Genomic DNA, 23,332 nt, shown 5'->3' on the forward strand with positions numbered 1-23,332 from the left:
TTGCATGTAATTAGATTAGGAAAGATAACAGTTCTAGAAAGATCGACTCAAGCTGTGTCACCATTGTTGAAAGGTCCCTTTCTTCCCCTAAGTGATGCTGTAGGAAATCTGAAAACTGTGGTACACCTAAATTGCCCCATAATGTGGGTACCAAAACCCACTCTAAGAAAAACCCACATTGTAATACTCGCTGGATCTGACACCATGCAGGTGCGCACAGTCTGTTTTTTTTCCAGACACTGCGGTGTGCTCTATCCAAACAGATTCTGTTGCCAGAAGAACACTCCTTAATTTCCTAACAGTCTCTTAATTCAAATACGTAGTGAAACACATGTTAGGGTGGAACTGAATCTACATTCTTTTAAGCACTGGGAGCAGGAGTTGATTTTCCCAGGCAGCTGGGATTTACTTCCTGATTATGAAAGCTGAAATATTTTCATTTTCCCTTTAGGGTGGGTGTTCAAGATGTTGCTGGCATCCATTTACCAGAAACTCTACAATTCCGTAGTCCAGCCCATTCTTCTGGGGATTCTGAAGAAGCAATTGAACCGTACACAACTGAGAAAATGAGTAGAGTTCCTGGGGGTTACTTGCCCCTGACCAAATCCTTTGAGGCACTGACAGTTGATTTCAACAATCTTCAGGTACGGATTTGTTACCGTTAATTTTTTCTCCTGTGTCAGGAAGTTAAATTCGAATTCTAAAAACATTCTAGATTGCAGCATCCTTCACGATACAAGGCAGCCTGTTGAAAAAGATGACCATTTAAAAGACAAGAACTGCTCTTTGTTAATGGACTATGTAAATCACTTAGTTTGAGATGAATGGTTCTGCACTGGGGTGTTTTCTTTTCCTGTTTCCCCAGACAGTGAATGGGAGATAAAAGCCCTAAAATGAATTATTTTGATCAGTTTCATTATTAGCCCTCAAACATCTATGGATGTTTGAATATAAAGGATTAGGGTTCTTTTAGAAGTGTTGTCTGACCTGGTGTCACTAACTCAGAATAGTCCGTGATCTAATAATCTGGTTTGATATTCAGGAGGGTTGCTGTACACTGCAGTTTGTGATTTCTGCATATCAATTACATTCCTCCATCTGTGAAACAGGGGCATTAGACCTGTTTTGACTGACCTTCCTGAGGCGATGATGAAGATCCATCATGTAATATTGGTAATATGACATTCACCCATTGGAGAAAAATGCTTTATTAATAATAATGACGATCATGGTATTGGTTAAGCACTTACTTTGTGCCAGGCACGGTACTAAGTGCTGGGGTGGATCCAAGCAAACTGGGTTCCTGTCCCACCGGGAACTGAGGCACCGAGAAGTGAAGTGACTTGCCCAAGGTCACACAGCAGACAAGGGGAGGAGCCGACATTAGACCCTGTGACCTTCTGACTCCCAGGCCAGTGCTCTATCCACTACGCCACGCTGCTTTTAGAGAAGCGGCATGGCTCAGTGGAAAGAGCCCATGCTTAGGAGTCAGAGGTCAGGGGTTCTAATCCCGTCTCCGCCGACTGTCAGCTGTGTGACTTTGGGCAAGTCACTTAACTTCTCGGTGCCTCAGTTCCCTCATCTGTAAAATGGGGATTAAGATTGTGAGCCTCACATGGGAAAAGACAACTTGATTACCGTATATCTACCCCAGCACTTAGAACAGTGCTCGGCACATAGTAAGCGCTTAACAGATACCAACATTATTATTTTTAAATGCATTATTTCTAACAGGAGGCAGAGGGAGCCAAGGCAAGGAGCTACCCACCCCAACAGCTGCAGCGCTTTTGAGCACAACGGCTTCTTTCCAGTAGATCCTTTGGCAAATAATCTCTGATCAGAGAGACAATCTTGAATCCATACATTAGGTGATGTTGCAGTGTGTTAGTAAAGGGAAAAAAAGGATGCACTTTAGAATTGCCAAATATGTTTTGGTTTACTTGGAGAGTAAGAGGCTCTAGTAAAGCAGAGGCTCCTAAAGAGGCCAGTCCAGAGCTTCGTAGACACAACCCTGAAGCAATTGTGTTATTTCCATTCCTGAAAAAATTTAGAAATCCACAGAATGGTTTAAGATAAACCATTGCTTTAAGTTATACCTAGCTGGAGGAAATCAGGGACAGGAACTCAGCAGCATGGCGTTTGCCATCTGAGTATTGAGCTGTGATCTCGAACTTTATTTCTTGTCTGGTCTGTGAGTGTTTCACATCTTTTCGATTCAGATTAAACTAAATAAGTGGAAGGAAACCAGAAGGGGAGAAGAAGGACACAAACAACATGATGTGAAACTGTAGGTTTCAAATGTCCGTGTTATGGGAGAGTTTTTCCAAGCATCTCTTTTTTTAGCATTTCTTCTTTTGTCAAATATAGAATCTCCCGAAAGAGCTGATACTTGATAGTTGACTCAGCAGGAAGCCTGTGGGGAGTTCACACTCTGAACGATCATTTCCTGCAGCGTGACTGACAATTGCACAGTGATTAAGAGACCCTAGAGAAAAGGGAGAAGTGGTCTCTTTGTTTTAGTAATTTGGCCTTCTTAGCTTCCTTTCACATAACTTTAAAAAGCCTTAATGATAAATTAAAAGCAGAACCTTTTTCATAGTTGAAATTAAAACGATTAAGTGTTTGGAAAGAGATCTGCACACTAAATAACTGAGAAGTGATGTGGCCATCAACTACAATTTTTCAGTCCAAAATATCTGATTTTCCTTTCCCACCATCATAATGTTATTTATTAACTGGTGCACTTTTTTGAGTCTCTGTGAAACTTACTGAAAGTAAGTCGCTAACTTCAGTAAGGCAAGTCTTGAATTACAGCTAATGAAATTGCCTTAAGATATCTACTTGTTAGTTTAGTGAGTTATTGCTTAGGTGGGCTGTGGTGCTGCTTTTCAATGGACATGAGCGTAATTTACTTGTAGAATCAAGACCAGTGGTTTTGTATATATTGCATTCTTACGTGTAAAAATAATTTTTTTTAAGTTTCCTGCTTACCAAACAGAGCTTACCCGTTTTAAAACTCTTCCCGTTTTAGTCTCCTTCCCCAATTCCTGGCTTCGGGCAGAGCTGTTACGGAATCACCTCTCCAGTTCAATCCACATATTCAGTCTATACCACATCTTGTCGATTCTACTTTCACATCACTAAAATTTACCCTTCCCTCTCTATCCAAACTGCTTCTATGCTGATCCAAGCCCTTGTCATAGTCCATCTTGACTACTCTATCAGCTTATTGCTGATCTCCCTTCCTCTTATCTCTTCCCGCGTCAGGCCTTACTTCACTCCGCTGACCGATCATTTTTCTTAAAAAAACATTCAATTCAGATCTCCCCACTCCTCAAGCACCTCCAGGGTTGCCCATCTAACTCTGAATCAAACAGAAATTCCTTACCATTGGCTCTAAGGCACTCAATCAGCTCTGCCCTTCCTATCTTACCTTGTTGATTTCCTACTACATCTCAATCTGCACACTTCTTTATTATAATGCTCACCTACTCACTCTACCTCAGTCTCATGGGTCTCACCCCCAGCCCCTTGACGATGTCCTCCCTCTGGCCTGGAATTCTGTCCCCCTTTCATATGTAACAGACCCCCACTCTCCCCACCTTCAAAGCCTTATTAAAACCACATCTCCATGAGGCCTTTCCCAACTAAGCCCTCATTTCCTATACTCCCTCTCCCTTCTGTGCTTTTGCATCTGTATCCTCTAAGCCCTTGATAGTCACCCCACTCTCAGCCCCACAGCACTTATGTAGATATCTGTAATTGATTTTAAAGTCTGTCTCCCCCTCTGTATTGTAATTACGCTCCTTGTAGGCAGGGAATGGGTTTCTCAACTCTGTAGTAGTCAATCAGTGGCATTGACTGAGCACTTACCGTGTGCAGAGCACTATACTACGTGCTTGGGAGTGTACAGTGCAATAGAGTTGGTAGACATGTTCTCTACCCATAGGGAGTTTACAGCCTAGAGAGGGAAGAAGACATTAGTATAAATAAAGCACTTGTATTCTCCCAAGTGCTTAGTATGGTGCTCTGGACAAAGTAAACATTCAATAAATGCCATCTGTTGGTTGATTGATTGATCGATTGATTAATGGATTAGGAGCAGAAGCTGCTAGGTAACAGACCCACCAGAGGAGTTACAGAAAAGAGACTGGCAGAATGTCCCCCTCGTCATCAGGATTCCAGTCCGTCTTCTAATCCAGTTAATCGGGCTATAGCAACATTATCCCATGGGGACCCACAAAGAAAACGTGCCCCTGTTTGCATTCTGTGTAGAGATTCAGGAAGTCTGTGGTCTAGTGGTGGGAATCTTAGTTGGGTTTTGTCTGGGGAGAGTGGGGAGTGCGGCATCATTTGCCCCTTTCAAAAATATTTTACTTTTAGGACCCCTAGAATCTACTTTTCCTCTCTCCAAAAGCCCTGTGATATGGGAAAGGATTGGGTTTAGAGGGAAAAAAAAAATAACATGTCAGTTGATATCTCTTTGAAAAAAAAATTACGCCAGAAATTTGGGAGTAAATGCCCCTTTAAAAATAATGGTGGTGTTTAAACCTATAGACCATTGCACTGTGAAGCAGTAATATTAAACACACAACCCATAAATACAATAAACTGTACATAGTTTTACCTAGTAACTATTGGCACCCAAAAAATACACTAGTTTGATAATAGTTACCAGTTTCAGAATCAGGTTCAGGAGATTGGGTCATTTAACTGTACGTCACTGAACAAGGATTAAAAATAACATTAATTAAAAACAAAATTAATTAGCAACAAGGGTCCCCTTTATTCACAGCAATTGAGTGGGAAAGAGGGTTTACAGATGTTGGCCAAGATACATTTGCTAACTCTGAAGAGTCCCCCGTAATCGTGGCTGAACGACTTTTCCAAACAGAATAATGGCCAGAGTCATCGTCGTCGTCATCATCAGTGATAGTGAGCGCTTCCTCTGTGCAGACCATTGTACTGAGCACTTGGGAGAGAACAATGCAGAGAATTGGTAGATACGTTCCCGATCCACACAGAGCTTACAGTCTAGTGTCTGAAGTCAAGGGTTTATTAGTAATTACTGATTGGAAAGAATGCCAGCCAAGAGCTGCTGTAACTGACATTTACAGATTGATATTTAAAACCGCTGAGGGAGAGTTGAAAACTGAAAATGTTCCTACATTATGCAAACCTCGGTTTTAAAGCGCTCAATTACCTTGCCCTTTTCTACCTCACCTTGCTACTCTGCTCCTACAACCCAGCCTGCACACATCGCTCCTTTAGTGCCAACTTACTCACCGAACCTCAACCTTGTCTATCTCGCCACCAACCTCTCGTCCATGTCTTGCCTCTGGCCTGGAGCGCTCTCCCTCTTCATATCCAACAGACAATTACTCTCCCCGCCTTGAAAGGCTTATTGAAGGTACATCTCATCCAAGGGGCCTTCATTGACTCCTTACCATTTCCTTCTTCAGCCCTGGAAAACTCCCTCCACCTTCATATCTGGCAGACCACCACTCTCTTCACCTTCAAAATCACCCTTCTCCAAGAGGTCTTTTCCAACTAAGCCCTCATTTCCCTTCTCCCTCTCCCCTCTGCACTTGGATATGTACCTTTTTAGCACTTGCTATTCATTCCACCCTCAGCCACATAGCACTTCCGTACATATCCATAATTTATTTTAATGTCTAGTCCCCATCTAGACTGTACGGTTCTTAAGGGCTGGGAACATGTCTACCAACTCTGTTGTATTATACTCTTCCAAGTGCTTAGTACAGTGCTCTGCACCCAGCAAGCGGTCAATAAAAACCATTGACTGGTCTCTCCTTTTTCCACTGAAGTACAGTAGGAATTAAATTTCTGAAGTCGAAAACTGAAAAACCTTTGGTATTTTTTTAGCTTAGAACATAATGAGTTTGAGGAAAATGAGTTGCGTGTGTATACGTGTGTACTCACATAAAATATTTATACCCATACCATTCTAATCCTATATTTCTCGCTCTTTTTCCTTTTTTGTTTCAGGAACTGAAAAGCCTGGTTATTAAAAAGCCTGTTAAGATTAATGTGCCAGTCACCAGGGCAGGAGTCTTGGATGCTATTGTGATCTGGTTTGTTCTCCAACTTGATGATGAACACAGTCTCTCCACAAGCCCTAGTGAAGAGACATGTTGGGAACAAGCTGTTTACCCAGTGCAGGACCTTCCAGGTAAAAACCTTTAGTTTGATTTGATATTGATTTTGTTCAGGTTGCTTATATGAGCCAACTGGGCTTTATTGTCTCTTTCAAAGGTCAAAGGTAAGGTTTACTTAATTGCTTCTTCCATAAGGCTTAATATTACCCTGCTACCCTGAGGTAAGGAGCTGTCCCTCACATATATGAGGACTAAACTAGTCATGGTGTTCTTGATTACAGTAGGATAAGGATCTTGACTTCAAAGACAGCATAGACTGGTTTTGCTGTAACTTGTCTTAAAGCATGCCAGCAAATCAGAGTGGTGTGGAGAAGGTTGGAAAGCAGGGTTCATTTGGGATTTGTAGAGTTGAAGCTCTTTGCCAAACAGGTTTAGCACATTCAAGGACATTTCTGTCTTCTGCATGCCATCCTGCCCGAGCAAAAGAGATTCGGCAAGCTCAGGATCTATTTTGGTTACCTGTTTTCTCTCTCTCCTAAAGCTGTGGTGGTGGTGGTTTGAAGAGGCAGATTATTCACCAGGGCTTATATGACACTTAGATCCATTTATTTCTCAGGGACTCTGATGTGAGCAATCACTTTCCATCCCTGTTACCCCTTGTTGAAAGACCTAGGCTCCACGTTTTACTTTAGGGAAAGAAGGATTTAAAAACTGGGGAAGGAATACTATGATTATTTTAAAATTCATTTTCCTTTACTGAATGTATACCATTTAGTGTTCAGACATATGTTTTAAACCCCCAGAGAAAATACCATTAATGCCTTTGTCCTTTTGGGTTGGTGAAGAAAGGCTTAAATTGTAAAAAATAGTAAAGGAAAAGGAGTTTGGATATCTAGCCACCTCTTTGTTTAAGGGGAGTAGAATTATAGCTTTAGTATAGTACAGAGAAAGAGGGAACGGGATTAATCTTTGAATGAGCAACCTGTCTTTGGCCCTTCAGAAGGTAGAATTTTGAACTAATGTGAGTGCTTCAAGAGGAAAGTACTGCTGTTAAAAGATTTGCCTCCAGTTAGCTTTCCTGGTCCTCGCAGCAGTTTCGATTGAAAAGAACTTGCCCCTAAAGGCAGGCCTTAAGGAGACATGACTGGAATAAGACTGGGAAAGTTTAAAGATGTTAGTTTTTATGCATGAGTTTATTTCAGTTTTATTATTATTGCCATTAAGCCTCCCTCTTGTATTTATGTTAATAATTTTATGAAGTTGGAAAGTATTCTCCAGTGTCCAATGTTTATCCAGGCGGTTGTATTTGAGAAAAGATCATTGCTTATTTAATCTTTCCCCCTAGATTAAGGCCCTGCCTAAAGAATGATCAATCATCGGGATAAAGGAGGATTAAAGTAAATATGTTACTAATTATTAACACTAATATATGGGCTAAATAAATGCATGAATAATAAGTATTCCCAGGCACAATTTATAAAACAAACAGCAACGAGCACTACACTATAAAAACAGTGTTTATGCAATTAAAATATGATTATACCATTAAATATGTACTTGTAGTTGAATAGGATTAAGTTTAGTCTTTAAAATTGGAAAATGGGATGGCCACCTCGGTAAACAATTGGGTTCTCTAACCGGTTGGGTTCTTTAACCTAGGTCTCACGCACCCAAAGATTATGGTGGAGCTACACCTGCAAAGCTGCCATAGATATTTAAGGGAGAATGATTGAATTGGTGAGACTCGATAAGGCTCCTACACCGTAGGGAAGTTGTCACGTGCGTACCCGCGGTCTCCAGGTGACGAGGGGCCTCAGCCGCATCATCTGTACAGTTTGGGTGTGGGGGCTATCGGCTCTCTCTTCTCCTAATCTTGATAGAGAAAGGAGGGCCTACAACATAATTATCACATGGTGGGTGACTCAAATTCCTTTCGCCACTATATTGAATCCCGTCTCCAGGGATGCGTAGGAGTTGGACAGCACATCTTTTCATTTAGGAAAAATTCTTAGAGTGATAAAATAGCAGGAAACTGCCCTGCTCTGTACATTTCTGGAACACTCTGGGTTGAGAGCAAAGGTTCACCTGAAGCAGGCTGCCAGACTGTGTGACTCCTGCCTTGACTGAATCCGTAGGCCCATGTCAAGCCTGATGATGACTTTCTTTTGTTTGATCTGGGAAGGGCTTAGCTCCGTGAGTCAGAACTTCTGCGTTTGCAGTGGCAAAGTCCCTGTGGATGGCCCCGTGGGAACAGGACTCTGGGACTCCTTATGATGCTTGTTGCTGTGTAGCACAAAGTAACTAGTTATGTGTAGGTGGGATACCTTTTCCCCAACTTTCTAATGGAGGAAGGTGCCAGTGAGTGGTAAATGGGAAACTATGTGTTTCCTGAAATACAGTAATTTCAAGTGGAGAAGGGAAACTTTGTGGTGTAGTGCCTGCACATGTTTCCCGATGCTGCATAAGTTCGATATTCTAGTACAAATATTTGGATAGCCCTTCCGGTATCATGGAACGATACCGGCAAGGTTTCTTTTTCAGGAATGATTGTAATCCATTGTAGAGAATTTGGAGAATTATCGTTTCATTTGCCACTTTAAGCCATTTCCGATTGTCAGCACTAAAGGAGTTAATGCCCCCCTAATGGTGGAGTCTCCAGTCAGGAATAACAGCTTGGTTTTATATAGTGTTTTTGTTCCCAAAGCACTCTCACATTACTCATGTCACTTCTGTCCTCACAACAATCCGGTAGAAACCCCATTTTGTAGATGAGGAAACTGAGATACGGAGAGGTTAAGCGATTTTTGTCAAGAGTCACGTGGCAGGCTGGTGACGGAGGTAAAACTCGAATCCGGGTCCTCTGACTTCCAGATGAGCATTCATCTGCTCTGCTCTGCTGCTTCATCCTGAGACCTCAGGACCGAGAGCCTGTACAGAGGTTTCACCCTCACGTTCTCTCATCTCTGCCAGTCACGATCCCTCAGAGAGGGTGAAAAGCTAGTGGGCTGGCAGGGGCGTAGTGCACTGCCAGCTGCAGGTGTGGCCACTGCCCAAGTTAGTTAACAAATTACAGGTAGGATTAGGCCTGGAACCGTGGTCTCGCTCTCTTCTTTTAATGGTATTTGTTAAGCTCTTAACTACGTGCCAGGCACTGTACTAGGTAAGTGCTGGGGTAGATACAAGCTCATCAGGTTGGACACAGTCCACACCCCACAGGGGACTCACAGTCTTAATCCCCGTTTTCAGATGAGGTCACTGAGGCACAGAGAATTGAAGTGACTTGCCCAAGGTCACACAGCAGACAGGTGGCAAACTGGGATTAGAACCCAGGTCCTCCTGACTCCCAGGACCATGTTCTATCCACTAAACTCTTAATTCCCACAGCTGTGCTCTTTTAATTGGGCAAGAATAGTGCTGATATCACTAATAGTTCTAAATTTTGCATTCCAAAATAAATTTTGTTTTGACTTAATTTATCATTATCTGTGTTCAGTAATGTAGAAACTCACTTTTTTTTTTAAGGGACTGAGTATCAAGTGTGAATTTATCCAGTCCCTTTGCTCTCTTCCACCCTGTCTGGTCAGGTTCTCCCCTTGCCTTATCCATCCCATGGTATCGGCACTACTTAAAGAGTTAACTCAGATCAGTTATATTTCCTGTGGGTTAGCGCTGCTTAGTGAAAGTTTTGAGGGGAGAAGTTTGAAGCTAAGAGTGTTTTGGGATGACTCTCCCTATCCTCCATTTCAAGGGTAAATCGAGAGCAGACTGAGTTTTGTATTTTCTACTGTTTTTGAGACTTTGGTAATAGCTGAAGCAAAATTTGCAAGACACCTTTAGACCCCTTCAGTATCTGGAGGTATTGGTTTAAGGAATCCCCAGACTTTTATCATTCCTGGAGCAACCAAGTTGATAAATTGTGTTCTAAATTGTCATCTCCGTGATTTGTTTCCCCGTTAGAACCTGAGGCCAAATTGTCTGTTGTTGTATGTGAATGAAGTTGGGTCCTTATTGAGGTAGAGGGCTATTTCTTAAATTAATAGTCATAGTAGAAATAATAGTAATTAGTAAGCACTTACCATGTGCGGGGCACCTTACTGAGCACTAGGGATTAGAAAAATAATAATTTAAGTGCCTTCTGTGCTTGTTTGCATGGCGAAATGCAGATTATTCTGTGAGACCTGGAGATCAGGTGGTGATGGAAGTGTCCTGCCAGGACTGTTACCTGAGAATCCAGAATATTCATATCTTAAACTCTGAGAAGATGATGGATGTTGAGAGGAGTTCCAGCGAGAGTGGAACTCTGCCTTTGGGCAATGAGGCCGAACTCTGTAATGCCTTGGCCAGCCTTCAAACCAGCAAATCGGATGCACTAGGACAGAAGTGTACTTTGGAGTCTACAGAAATTGCTCTGCTCAACAACAGGCCGTATCACGAAGCTTTCAAAGCAGCCATGGACAAAGTATTGTCATCACTGACTCCAGACAGGTCGTCGCAGCCAATGGACGTCGAAGGTCGCGGTGGAGAAGTGACCTCCGGAGGCGACCAGAATCCCAATTCTCCACGTGCCACCCCTGAACCTTTGTTTGTGCTAGACGTTTCCGAGGGCTTTTCCATTCTGCCTTTAATTGCAGGCAGATTGGGGCTAGTGAAAGCTTACAGCTCAGTGGAGAAAGAACAACATCGAGTGGCCCTTGACCTGATTTCGGAAGCCAACCGCTTTCCTCGAGAAACGTTAGAGTTTTGGCTGAGCCACGTTGAAGATGAGTGTGCGGTGTTACAGAGACCAAAATCGGACAAGCTGTGGAGTATTATCATCTTGGATGTCATTGAGACTTCCGGCCTCATCCAACAGGAAGTGATGGAAAAAGCAGCAATATCCAGGTACCGTTCAACGTCGATCAGTAAGAGTCCCAGCGCTAAAACTCTGAAGAACAGTACGTACAGCACTCCTCACATTTACACCCACAGTCCTTAAAGGCCCCAACGGGTTCTGTAGTCATAAATAGCACATGCAAGAGCCTCTGAAGCAGTGTTCCCCCCAAGTGAATTTAGTAGCTCGTAGCTGATTCTCTGCTCCGTTGGGCGGGGGTGGTTTGGACATGGAAACCTCCTTTACTACCATGTATCCATGGCACAGTTGCAGCATTCTGCCTCAAAGTAAAGGCTGGGTATGTGGCCCAGGGGTGCTGATGTACAACGCTTTTCTCACAGTTGTGCACCTTAGAGGGAATATTAACTTGGACTAGCCCCTCGTATGCTCATTTCTTCTTTTCTCTTCTAACCAACCCCAGACGGCTTTCCTCAGGTAATACTTGGTTGGAAAAGCCAGCCGGACAACAGTGTGTTTGTTAGAGAATGAGCCTGGGAGAGGATTTCCGACTAGCTAAAGATCTTAGTTTAATTTTCCTTCAGTTGTTGAGGCATGCAGAAACACCTGAGTCCGTGATCTTCTGTATGCTGTTCAATATTTGTTTCGTGTCTCACTGCTGAGGTTGCTTGAAACAAATTTGTCCCTTGAAGTCAGCACCGAAAGCATACATCCGTAAGGGTCAGACTGTTGGCCGCTTGCCTTACACCTGAAAGGAACAGTGCAGCAGTAGTTTTGGCTGAGGTCTACCGTTTGTGGAGTAAGCGGGTTTTTGACCGAGGCTTCCAGACTTGTGCATCTGACAAGACCTGAGAGTTTTCCGGTTAAGGCTGAAAAGACCCAAATGGTAGTTTTTTGGCCAATTTGATCCGTGAAGCCTTCCCTCGCCCAGTCAGCATCCTCCCTAAAATTCCTGTCTCCCCACCTTTGTCCTCAAAGTGAAAAGTTGGCACTAAACATTTGGGAGAGTACAATGGAGGAAGAAGAGACAGTGCCTTGCCCTCAAACAGTTGTCACTCAACCAGGGGAGGCGATCTCAAAATCATTTACCCCTAAGAGGAAGTAAAGACTGGGAAGATAGTTCATGCGGAAAACTAAGTGCTTAAATAATAGAGTATGTTAGTGCGTATATACAATTGTTATGAGGGGGTCGAGCCTGAAAAAGTTGGTAACTGGGAGGAGGTGACCTGAGGAGGAGAAGAAACATTAGTGAAGGAAAAGCCTCCCAAAGGAAGTGGGACTTGAGAAGGGCTCTGAAGATGGGGTGATCTTAGGTCTGCAGATTTTGAACTGGGACTACTTCTGGGTAGGGAGGTTGATGGCAGGGTTGTCAGCTGTGATGGGAAAGTAAGGTGGAAGAGTAGATCTGGGAGGGAAGGTGAGTTTAGTTTTGGGCAAGCCAGAAGGGCTGGGGAGACTTCAGACTACAAGATGATGAACCTTACTGGATCTAATGTTTTTAGGGCCAGTTCTTGATTTGATTTGTCTTTTGCTGCCCAAGCTACAGCTCCATTCTTTTCTTCACAATTCCCCCCAACATTTCTAGGCTGTTTAATTTTAATTTTAATTTCCTTTGCTTTAATTTCACCAATTTCACCCCGTAATTGGTTATTGCTTTCATGGGCATCCTAAAGCCGTTGAGCTTGAAGTGCTGGCTGGTCAGCCGTGAGAAGCAGTGTGTCTTAATGGAAAGAGCACTGGCCTGGGTGTCAGAGGATCTGGGTCCTAAGCCCAGCTCCACCACGTGTCTGCTTTGTGACCCTAACTTCTCTGTGTCTCAGTTACCTCACTGTAAAATGGGAATTAAATCCTACTCTCTCCTACTGAGTCCCATGAGGGACAGAGATTGTGTCCAACCTGATACTCTTGCTTCAATCGATGAAAAGTAGTTATTAAGCACTGTACTTGGGGAGTACAACAGAGTTGGTAGATACATTCCCCAATGCTTAGCACGGTGGTTGGCATATAGGAAACACAACTTTATTATTATTATTATCATTAATGTTGGTATTTAAGCGCTTACAATGTGCAGAGCACTGTTCTAAGTGCTGGGGGAGATATAGGGTAATCCCGTTGTCCCACATGAGGCTCACAGTCTTAATCCCCATTTTACAGATGAGGGAACTGAGGCACAGAGAAGTTAAGTGACTTGCCCACAGTCACACAGCTGACAAGTGGCAGAGCGGGGATTCGAACCCATAACCTCTGTCTCCCAAGCCCGGGCTCTTTCCACTGAGCCACGTTGCTTCTCAGTGAATTCTCAGTGGGAATGAATTACATCCTGGAGGCGAGAGCAGGTGTAAAGTTATAAGATTTGGGGGCTAGCAAGATAGATTTGGTCATCATCTGCGTGGAGGTGAGAGTTGAAGTCACGGGAGCGAATTAGTTCCCTGAGGGAATGAGGGGAGAGTGAGTGCAAAGTGAGAGTAGGAGACCCAGAACAGCTCCTGGAAGGATACCCACACACTATTAGAGTGGAAATGATATGCATGGATCCAAATACATGGACAGGGACAGGATAAAAATTTAAAATAAAGGATGCCCGTGAAAGCAATAACCAATTACGGGGTGAAATTGAAATTAAAGCAAAGGAAATTAAAATTAAACAGCCTAGAAATGTTGGGGGGTATTGTGAAGAAAAGAATGGAGCTGTAGCTTGGGCAGCAAAAGACGAATCAAATCAAGAACTGGCCCTAAAAACATTAGATCCAGTAAGGTTCATAATCTTGTAGTCTGAAGTCTCCCAGTCCCTTCTGGCTTGTAGAGAATGTATTTGTGAAAACATGAGGTAACATGATGGGTAAGGTTTTGAGAGGCGTACTCCTCTGGTGTATTTTTTGAAAAAAAGTGATGTGCTAGTTTTGAACAAACAGTTAGTGTGTCTTGCTGTTCATTTTTTCACATTTCAGCTGGGAAAAGGTTTTCTCATTGCACTTTGTCACACCCACAACGTGAACGATTGCTTCTCTTCGGGGCTGCAGCTGCGTTCTCTTATTCAGCTCTTCTCACTTTTAATCTTTAGTGTTACTGGGGATGAGGGAGAGAGCAAGGCTGTATTAAGAATTTGAGGAAAGTACGTCTTGCCCAGCTGGGAAGCATGGCGATGGGAATGAATTTGTTTTCTAAGTAAAGCGAGAGGGGATGACAGCAATGGAAAGATAGACTGTAGCAATTGTTATGTGCCGATTAGCCTGAGAATGGCTTGAAGGTGAAACTTAACCAGATAGGGAGTTAATCAGGGACAAAGAAGTTAAAAAAGAAATCATGAAAAATGAGGTCACTTGAGGCTACTTTCCAAGTGCCTTAGGATTCCTGCTAGGGAGTTTACTTTTAGATTTCAATAGTAATACAGTGAATTTGTGTGAAAAACTTAGTCCATTTTTAACTGAAAAGTAAAATTTAAGCCAATTCCTTTTTTTAAAAAAAAAATTATAAACTAACCCCTATGCAGAATTGTTGCCATTTATGGTTAGGCTTTTGAGCTGGAACATATCTTTTGCCAGTGGAGCTGCAGCTGGCCCTGAAGCAACAATTTGGCTTTGCTAAGGATTCCTTTAAAGGATCTGGGAGGGATCTGGATGGAGCCAACAACAAAATCCTCTTAATAATGTGCCAGCAACCCGGAGCAGAGAAGGAAGGCTCTTACCCCCTACCCTGAACAGAAATAAGACTGCTTTCTTGGCTCTGTATCAGTGACAGAAGAACAAGATTGTCGGTCACCTGCTGAGAGTGATTGACAGTCAGTATGGAAAAAAAATAGTAATGACTTTCAGATTTTTTACTGATATAATTTTACAACATGTAAGATTTCAAGAGAATATGTAAGGCATAAGAGTGTATTGGATATCAGTTGTGGTATTTATTTAGCCTCTAACAAGGTCCACCTACCAGGGGTAGAGTCCTCCAGGCCTGCACAACCAGGTGAAGGGAGAGGGACATTAGGGGCAACTAGAAATTGATGAGAAGCCACCGTCCCTCCTTTGCCCCTCCCTACCTGCCCCGGAACACAAGGGGCAGCCCCCAGGCTCTTCTCTTCCCCAGCCCAACTGACCCAGGGGCAGGAGAAGAGGTTAGAATGAGGAGTGGGGGGAACAGGGAGGGAAGTGGGGAGGAAAAGGAGAGGAGAGGGAGAAGGCAGGGGGAAAGTGGAGAGGAGAATCAGTCAATCAGTTGTGTTTATTGAGTGTTTACTATGTGTAGAGCATTGTATTAAGTACTCGGGAGAGTACAGTGCAGAGTAGCAGATACATTCCCTGCCCACCATCAGCTTACAGTCTAAAAGGGGAGGCAAGCATTAATATAAAGATGAAGAAAAAGGGATGGGGATAAGAGGGAAAAGCAGAAGAAAAGAAATAGAGGAACCACTGTATTTACTGAGGAACTACGGTGTGTTGAAGTCCTGCACTAAATTATGCGCTTTGGAGCATATATTAGCAGCAAGATGCACATTTCCTGCCCTCAAGAACCTCAAAACTGTATTGGGGGGCAGGTGGATAAAAAATATTTACAGAGTGAGGAGGAAGAATAAGATTATAAGAGTAAGTAATATAAAGTAGTTAAATACAATTATAGATGGTACAGAAAAAATATACATCTCTAAGTGCTGAGGACAAGAACAAAATACTTCAGTGCTGAAGGTGGCTATTGGGCTGATGTGACCGGAGTCATCAGATATGTTCAGTCTGCTGTTTTGCGCACACAACATTTCTTTGTGGGAACTAGGGTAATGGATTAATCATTGTTGGGGTTTTTTGTTTTGGGGTGTTTTTTTTTGGAAAACTTCTGAATATGTTTTAATAGGGCACCCTCTGGTGGCAACGTTAAAACATAATAATAATAATGATGGCATTTGTTAAGCGCTTACTATGTGCAAAGCACTTATATTGTGGGGCTTGGATTTCGAGACCCCAGGGTGTAACTCATCCCATGTGATCTCATCCCTTCTACTTAGACTCTGGGCCCCGTGGGGGACATGATGATCTTGTATCTGTCCCAACGTTGAGTACAGTGCTTGGCACTTAACAAATACCGCAGTTATTATCATCCACGGTCATGGATGTGAGTGGTAGGTGATGGGGGAGACTGAACACTGGGGTTGGAATACAATTCACAATATCATGTTCACTTAAAAGAGTGTTAAAAGTAAAATGCATCTTTTTACTGGCACTGTAAAACCTGGTAAATAGTAGTGTGGGTTTTTTTTACAAACACAAATATACAGCCTACTGATAACAAAGAAATATAAATCACAGGTGTTAGCTTATTTTCTGATCCACCCTGCTATATATATAAATATATAAACCCTTCTGAATATTTAGGTTGTGTTGTCAAGATGGTCCTGCTATAAGGATTTGGTGGATTTTAACTTAACATTTGGTCTTATGGTTCAGCTTCTTCAGTGTTGTGTATTAAAAGAGGCACCCTCTTTGGTAGGAAGGGGAATGGGGAGGAAAGAATACTTAAAACGAGGAGAAGGTAGGTGGTCCTGCTATAAACTGTTGAGGGATTGTAATGTAACAGTCTTATGGTTCAGCTTCTTCAGAATTGCCTATTAAAAGTCATACCTTTTTGTAATGGTTAACTGTACATCACAATGGTTAACTGCACTAGGTTTGTCTATGCTTGATGCACTGAGTGTGGTTTTAGGGGAGAAGTAAATATCAGATATATGCATTCTGCAAGGGGAAGTAGAGGGGAACCACAAGTTCCTCTAATATATGGATTTAGCCTTTCAAGGCTTATGAGGTTATTAACCTCCACCCTGAGCCCTGCATAGGAAGACAGGAGCTCTGCCTACTACTACGGACACATCCCTTCGAAGAAAAAGATCCTGTCCTGTTTTAATTTGATCCTGCAATTGAATACATCCAGTTTGGCAAAGGGTTACATAAAACATTAAACACAAACTGAGGAAGTACATATTTGTACAAATTCCTGAAATGCACAAAACAAGAAATGATTTATGGAAGTGCGTCCTTTTTCGAAGGGGGCATCGACAGTCCTTTCCCATATAGTCACAGACCAGTTTCTTTATTTTTCTCACTGGCTTGCTCTGACTCTGGGATTTTTGAATCCCATTCTGGTGGCTTTGGGAAATGCAGATCTTATAGGCCTTTTAGGATGTATACTATCCCTAGGGTGGGTCTTCCATTTCCAGGCACTCCCCCCATCAGTCCAATACCTAAAGGGGTCAGAATGTCGATTTGCCAACAGTGTAGATCCATTCAAAAAATTTTACCTGGCCTGTCTCTTTTTATCTACTAAAATTAATGAATTAAATCTGGGCACAAGATCGTTTGCAGGGTGGTTCTTCTAGAAAATGGTTACCGTCATTTTCAGGCTATCTGCCCAGGTCATATATATCAAGCACTCAGTGCTTGGGAAGGTACAGTACAAGAAGACAGGGCTCAATAAGCTTTCAGTCTATGTCCCGCTCCTCAGGATCTGGCAGTCGGCTGCAAGTTTATGCACAATAAATGCAGCAATGTACTAGTCCCAGAGGGGTCTGAAAGAGTCCCCGAATGTCCCTTCCAAAATGCCTAACTTACTTCCAAGGAATAAGTGCAGGCACCAGAGGTTTGGGATCAGTGGCGCTGGAAATTGTTCCAGAATGGTGAGCGATTGGTTTCCGGACGTTTGCCGGGCACCGTTCTGGCCTGTAGGTGTTCATCAGCTCCCTCAGGATGATAGCCTCCACTCACCGCCCCTGCCGCCGCCACACTCAACTCTCAAACCTCCAGGCATCATTTTTTTTTTTCCCAGTGGCACCGGAAGCGTGTGCCTGCTGATGTGATGCTGATGCTAGAAGCAGCGTGGCTCAGTGGAAAGAGTCTGGGCTTGGGAATCATAGGTCATGGGTTCAGATCCCGGCTCCACCGCTTGTCAGCTGTGTGACTGTGGGCAAGTCACTTAACTTCTCTGTGCCTCAGTTACCTCATCTGTAAAATGGAGATTAAGACTGTGAGCCTCGTGTGGGACAACCTGATTACCCTGTATCTACCCCAGCGCTTAGAACAGTGCTCTGTACATAGTAAGTGCTTAACAAATACCAACAGTATTATTATGTGCAGGGGAAATGAAAGCAGTGTCCATGCCCCCAGCCCTATTTTTAGCTGCCTGGAAAGCATGCAGAACTGTGGAGGGAGTGGAGGTATGGGTGGGGACTGTGTCTGTTGTGTTGTACAGTGCTTTATACTCAGTAAGCGCTCAATTAATACAATTGAATGAATGAAAGGGACTGCTCAGGGTTGGACCATGTTAAGCTAAGCTTACTAGTCCCTAAGTAACAGGTTGTTTGTCTCTTCTGCTGCTACCAGTTAGCAAAATGAGAATAAGCCACCTTCATCACCAAGAGCATTTATTAAGCACTTACTATGTGTACAGAACACCTTATTAGGTAGGTGGGACACACAGTAGAAGTAAAAGCACGGCCCCTTCCTCGAAGATCCTTACAATCCAATGAAATTTACTGTAATTCTTATCAAACCTCAGTTTAGCTGAAAAAGTACATCTCTATATAACTCAATTTTTAGGGAAAAGGGTTTGGACCTGCACTGTAATCCCAGCTCTACCACTTGCCTGCTGTGTGATCTTGGGCAAGTCACTTAACTTCTCTGTGTCTGTTTCCTCATTTCTGAAATGGGAATAAAATATTGTTCTTCTTGCCTCATATTGGGAAGCCCCATGTGGGCCAGAGACTATCTTGTATCACCCCAGCACTTGGCGTGGGGCTTGAAACACAGTAAGTGCATAACAGTGATTACATTCAGTAAGAAGTCCATCAATCAATGGTATTTACTGAGCACTTACTGTGTGGAGAGCCCTGTACTAAGTGGTCGGGAGAGAACAAATCCTTAATCAGATACCTTTGCTAACAGACAATAATAATAATAAAAGTGTTGGTATTTGTTAAGCGCTTACTATGTGCAAAGCACTGTTCTAAGCCCTGGGGTAGATTCAGGGTAATCAGGTTGTCCCACGTGAGGCTCACAGTTAATCCCCATTGTACAGATGAGGTAACTGAGGCACAGAGAAGTTAAGTGACTTGCCCATAGTCACATAGCTGACAAGTGGCAGAGCCGGGATTAGAACCCATGACCTCTGACTCCCAAGCCCGGGCTCTTCCCAGTGAGCCACGGCAATCCTCAGACTTATGACCCAATTTGGTTCCTGGGCCTTATGAAGAATTGTTAGCAGGGACTAATTTTCCCTGTGGAAAAATGTTTTAAATGGGGGAATGGGTTCCTGAACCAGGTTGAGATACTCTCTTTTTACCCAAATTACCCAGAATTGTGTACTCAGTGAATCATAAATGAGTAATACAGCATTAGCATTTTTAATGGGTCAGAAAGGTTCCACAGTAGGGTTGGGTACTTTTACCTCATCAGCAGTAAAGGAAACACATCATCCCTCCCTGGTCACTGACTCCTTGGCAGGCAGGTAACTACCCCATGCTCCCCTACCATTTTTTACACCTTCTTTCCTTTTCCTCTTTCCCCATCACTACTTATAAGATTGCACCTACATTTCCCACCCTATCTATACTCCTGGAACTCATGCCGTAAAGATACGAGGACCGTATAGTGGAATCCAATATTTTGTAAAGTTGAAATGGTATCAGTTTGGAAATGTAAGCCTGTTAGTTTTTACTTGCAACACTGAAAGTTTTCCTGGAAGGCTGCTTTTTCCTTACTATATCCTTCCTCTTCTCTGTTACCATCTAAAATTAGGCAAAAAAAAGGCAAAGTGACTATTAAAAAGACGGGGTTGTTTGTCCCTGTGCTTTTGGCTCTGAGTAGAAGTACTGTCCAGCACCATGAATCCGCAGAATTGATTGTGACAGGATTGCCATGGTGTCATAGTTTGCCTTCAGTAATGCATGTTGCCGTCTCAGTCATCAGTGCCCAGATTAGTTGGTGGCCAGTGCCAGAAATGGGTTACTTGCCCCCAAGATCTCCTGTCTCTACCATCTCTGTCCTTGGGCAATAGCAAACCCAACCGCCTATGTCTGATGGCAACCCTGGGTCCCTAGGGTTGCTGTTCTTTGGGCCTCACTTTTCTTTTTCGAAGGGCACTGACTGGATTGTTTTTCCAGAATCTGCTGACCCTGGAAAAGAGAGGTAGTGTGCTACTACCTGAGGCTCTGCAGCTCCAGAGCTTGTGAATGAAGCTAGACATAGGTGAGAGCTCTAAATAGGTGCCCATAGTCACCTCAAATGCACACGGTGACGGTGCAGTCCTATTTTTGAAGATCTTCCAATCATTCGTATTTGAGTGCCTGAGTGCAAAGTACTCTAAGCACTTGGGAGAAAACAAGAAAAGCAAAACACACCTTCCCTAACCTGCTTTATATTGGATTACGGCATAGCCGTCAACTGTTGTAAAAGATAACACTGAAAATTATTGAAATGTAGCGATAAAAACTTGTAATGGAACACTTTTACCAGTTCTTCTTTCCATTGCTATTTGGTTCTGTAACTATAGTGTTTTTAATCATATTAAATTATTCCTTTATGGATTTGCTATGTTTTAGTTTCTGATCTTTGGAATTCTTTAATGTTTTCTCTTATTTTGTAGGGGAAATGGTACTTCGTTGTACTTTTGCTTATCACTCTTTTCAAGGATCCAGTTAATTCTAGCTGGGGGTACAGTTGTGCATATGTGTACTCATGCTGGATTCTCTTTACAGGGGCAGTTATTATAATTCAGTAATTTTCATTTTGAGTTGAGGGGCAAAAGGGGGCAGGGAACTCAAAGGAGGCAGACTTCAAAGAGTTGAGTTAAGCCAGAAATCTGCCATTTCCAGGCCTGATTAGAAATCTTCAAGTCTTAACCCAGGTCTTTTGCAGAGGGAGGCTGAGAGTCCGGCTCAGAAATCCCTCATGTCTCCCGTGGAGCCGGTACCTCTGCTTGCATGTATCTGGAGAATAACATATATTTAAAAAATATCCCTTTTTAGATGTTTGTTGCAGTCCGGAGGCAAGATATTTCCACAGCATGTGCTGGTGATGGGAATGCTTGTGGAATCCCAAACGCTGGTAGAAGAGAGTGCAGTTCAAGGGACAGAACCCACTCTTGGCTTGAATATAGCACCTTTCATCAACCAGTTTCAGGTAGGAGCCATGCTATTCTCAATCAGAACACTGTTCAGATCTCTCCTTCCTGATAAAGAACATAAGGTGCATGTGTGAAAGGAAGAGAAATTGCAGGAATTAGTCACGTGTTTCCCTAGTGTAACCAAGGGGGCTGAGTTACATGATGGGAGACTTTTCTTAAGACTGGAACTACCAACTAGAGTCTGATGATCAATTTTTGGATAAAGGACTCTGTTCCTTTAGGTGACTATTTGGGAAGGAATCACAAAGAATGAAGTAAAATTAACTTTTTTAAAAAATTGAAATTACTACTAGCTCTTTACCTCTAGAATTATTTGAGAGATCTAACTGGTTATTGAGGCCAGCCTAGGAAGAAAAATTGAGCACTGTTTCTGGGTAAATCTATGGATAAATGGTTCAGAGTAAGGTGTTAAAGATGTTACATGGTTCATCCTTATGGGTTCCTCCAAGGCCCCTTTGATGCCCCTGTTGGGAGACAGAGTCCTGGGATGAATGGTGCATTGTCCTGGCTCACTGACAGTATTTTTTTATGTCTCATATATTTTTCAGCAACTGGCTACCACATCTAAAAGCTTGTTTTCATACGAAAGTCATTCAATAAAAAAAAGCTTACAACCAATAAACCCCTTTTCTGAGGTATCGCCAACTACTCGCCTTGCACAGAGTTTTTAGTAATTATCACATCTTGGTTTTCAAACCTGAAACATTTGGACTGGGCAGGGGATGTGAGGCAACTTTGCCCAGATTGTGCAAGTGTTACCACTTGTGTGCCTCACGCTTTGAGCAAAGGATGATTAAATTCAGACAAGAAGGAAGGGAAGTGTTTCTGGCAACAGCCATGGTCTGTCAGTGTCCACTGTGACTTCTTCTTGCTATTGTATTTTAGCTGAAAAGCTGTTACTTCTCATTCGTCTCCTAGGTGCCTGTCCGGGTGTTTTTAGATCTTTCTACTTTACCGTGTGTGCCTTTAAGCAAGCCAGTAGAACTGCTGAGGCTGGATTTGATGAATCCGTATTTGAACAGCTCCAACAGAGAAGTGAAGGTGAGGACAAAACGTTCAAATCACATCACCCCTTGTCCAGACCGGGATGTTCACTTTCGTACTTCCTCACGTACCTTCGGTACCTATGCTGCTTTTCACCTTTGGGTAGGAACATAGTCTCATGTAATATTACTGTACAGAATATATGTAATATGGATGCACTGTTCTAAACGCCGGGGTAGATAAAGGTTAATCAGGTTGGACACGGTCTCCGTCGCACTTGGGGCTCACAGTCACAGTAGGAGGGAGAACAAGTATTGAATCCCCATTTTACATTTGAGGAAACTGAGGCAGAGGGAAGTTAAGTAACTTATTCAGGATCACACAGCAAGCAGTGAGAGTTGAGATTAGAATCCAGGTCCTCTGACTCCCAGGTTTGTGCTCTTTCCACTGGGCCGTGCTGTTTTCTCCATCAGTCAGTGGTATTTAAGTGCTTATTGTGTGCAGAACACTGTATTAAGTGCTTGGGAGAGTGCAGTGCAACAGAATTGGTAGACAGGTTTCCGGCCCCCAATAAGTTTAGTCTACAGTCCCGATAAATTAAGCTCGTTTCGTGCAGGGAACCTGTCTGCTAATTCTGTTGTATTGGGCTTTCCCAAGATCTTAGTAGTGCTCTGCGCATATTTTACATATATTAAATGCTCCGTAAATACCACTGCTTGATACAGTGTAATGTGAATCACAGGTACTTTATTCTTACCGTTTGTAGAAAAGACAGAGTCCTTCCCTAAGACTTTTCAACCGAAGTAGAAATAAATCTTTAAAGGCCTCGATCACTGTTATTTCTAGAGTGACTAAAATCAGCTTTAATTCTCTTAGGTACAAATCAGTAAGTCTGGACAAGTGACAGCTATTCCATTCTGGTATCATATCTGTCTTGATGAAGAGATTAAACTGGATACGTCATGTGAGTCATCCCACTGGAAACAAGCTGCAGTTGTTTTAGACAACCCCATCCCCGTTCAAGTGGGAGAGGAACTTGAACTTAGCATTCAACACCACAAAAGCAACGTCAGCATCACGGTAAAGCAGTGAAGACAGCAGGGGACCATCCAGAGCCGAAATCCTATAACCCCCTGAATTAATGGCAGGCATTTGCATGTATGAGTTTTTATAAAATTCCTTGAGCGAAAAAAGGGGTTAAGTGTGTTATTTAAATGGCTAAAACAAGTTTGAATTTTAACGGTCC

The 23,332-nt window shown here is 42.8% G+C and overlaps 1 protein-coding gene across 3 annotated transcripts in view; it reads left to right on the forward strand.

Moving 5' to 3' along the window:
- The window catches only part of PRMT9 (protein arginine methyltransferase 9), a 45,239-nt gene extending 21,960 nt beyond the window's left edge, over positions 1-23,279 (forward strand). For 2 of the 3 annotated variants that reach the window (XM_029077116.1, XM_029077117.1), the window contains exons 7-12: positions 452-644; positions 6,010-6,193; positions 10,283-11,000; positions 20,945-21,098; positions 22,021-22,143; positions 22,963-23,279. In XM_029077116.1, the coding sequence (XP_028932949.1) occupies positions 452-644; positions 6,010-6,193; positions 10,283-11,000; positions 20,945-21,098; positions 22,021-22,143; positions 22,963-23,178 (1,588 nt within the window). In that variant the 3' untranslated portion in view covers positions 23,179-23,279. Of the gene's footprint in view, positions 1-451; positions 645-6,009; positions 6,194-10,282; positions 11,054-20,944; positions 21,099-22,020; positions 22,150-22,962 lie in introns of those variants that run through there. The other variant, XR_003763437.1, reaches the window with a different exon arrangement.
- The last annotated feature ends 53 nt before the right edge of the window (positions 23,280-23,332 follow it).

This window comes from Ornithorhynchus anatinus, chromosome 12 (assembly GCF_004115215.2).
Source record: "Ornithorhynchus anatinus isolate Pmale09 chromosome 12, mOrnAna1.pri.v4, whole genome shotgun sequence".
NCBI lineage: Eukaryota > Metazoa > Chordata > Mammalia > Monotremata > Ornithorhynchidae > Ornithorhynchus > Ornithorhynchus anatinus.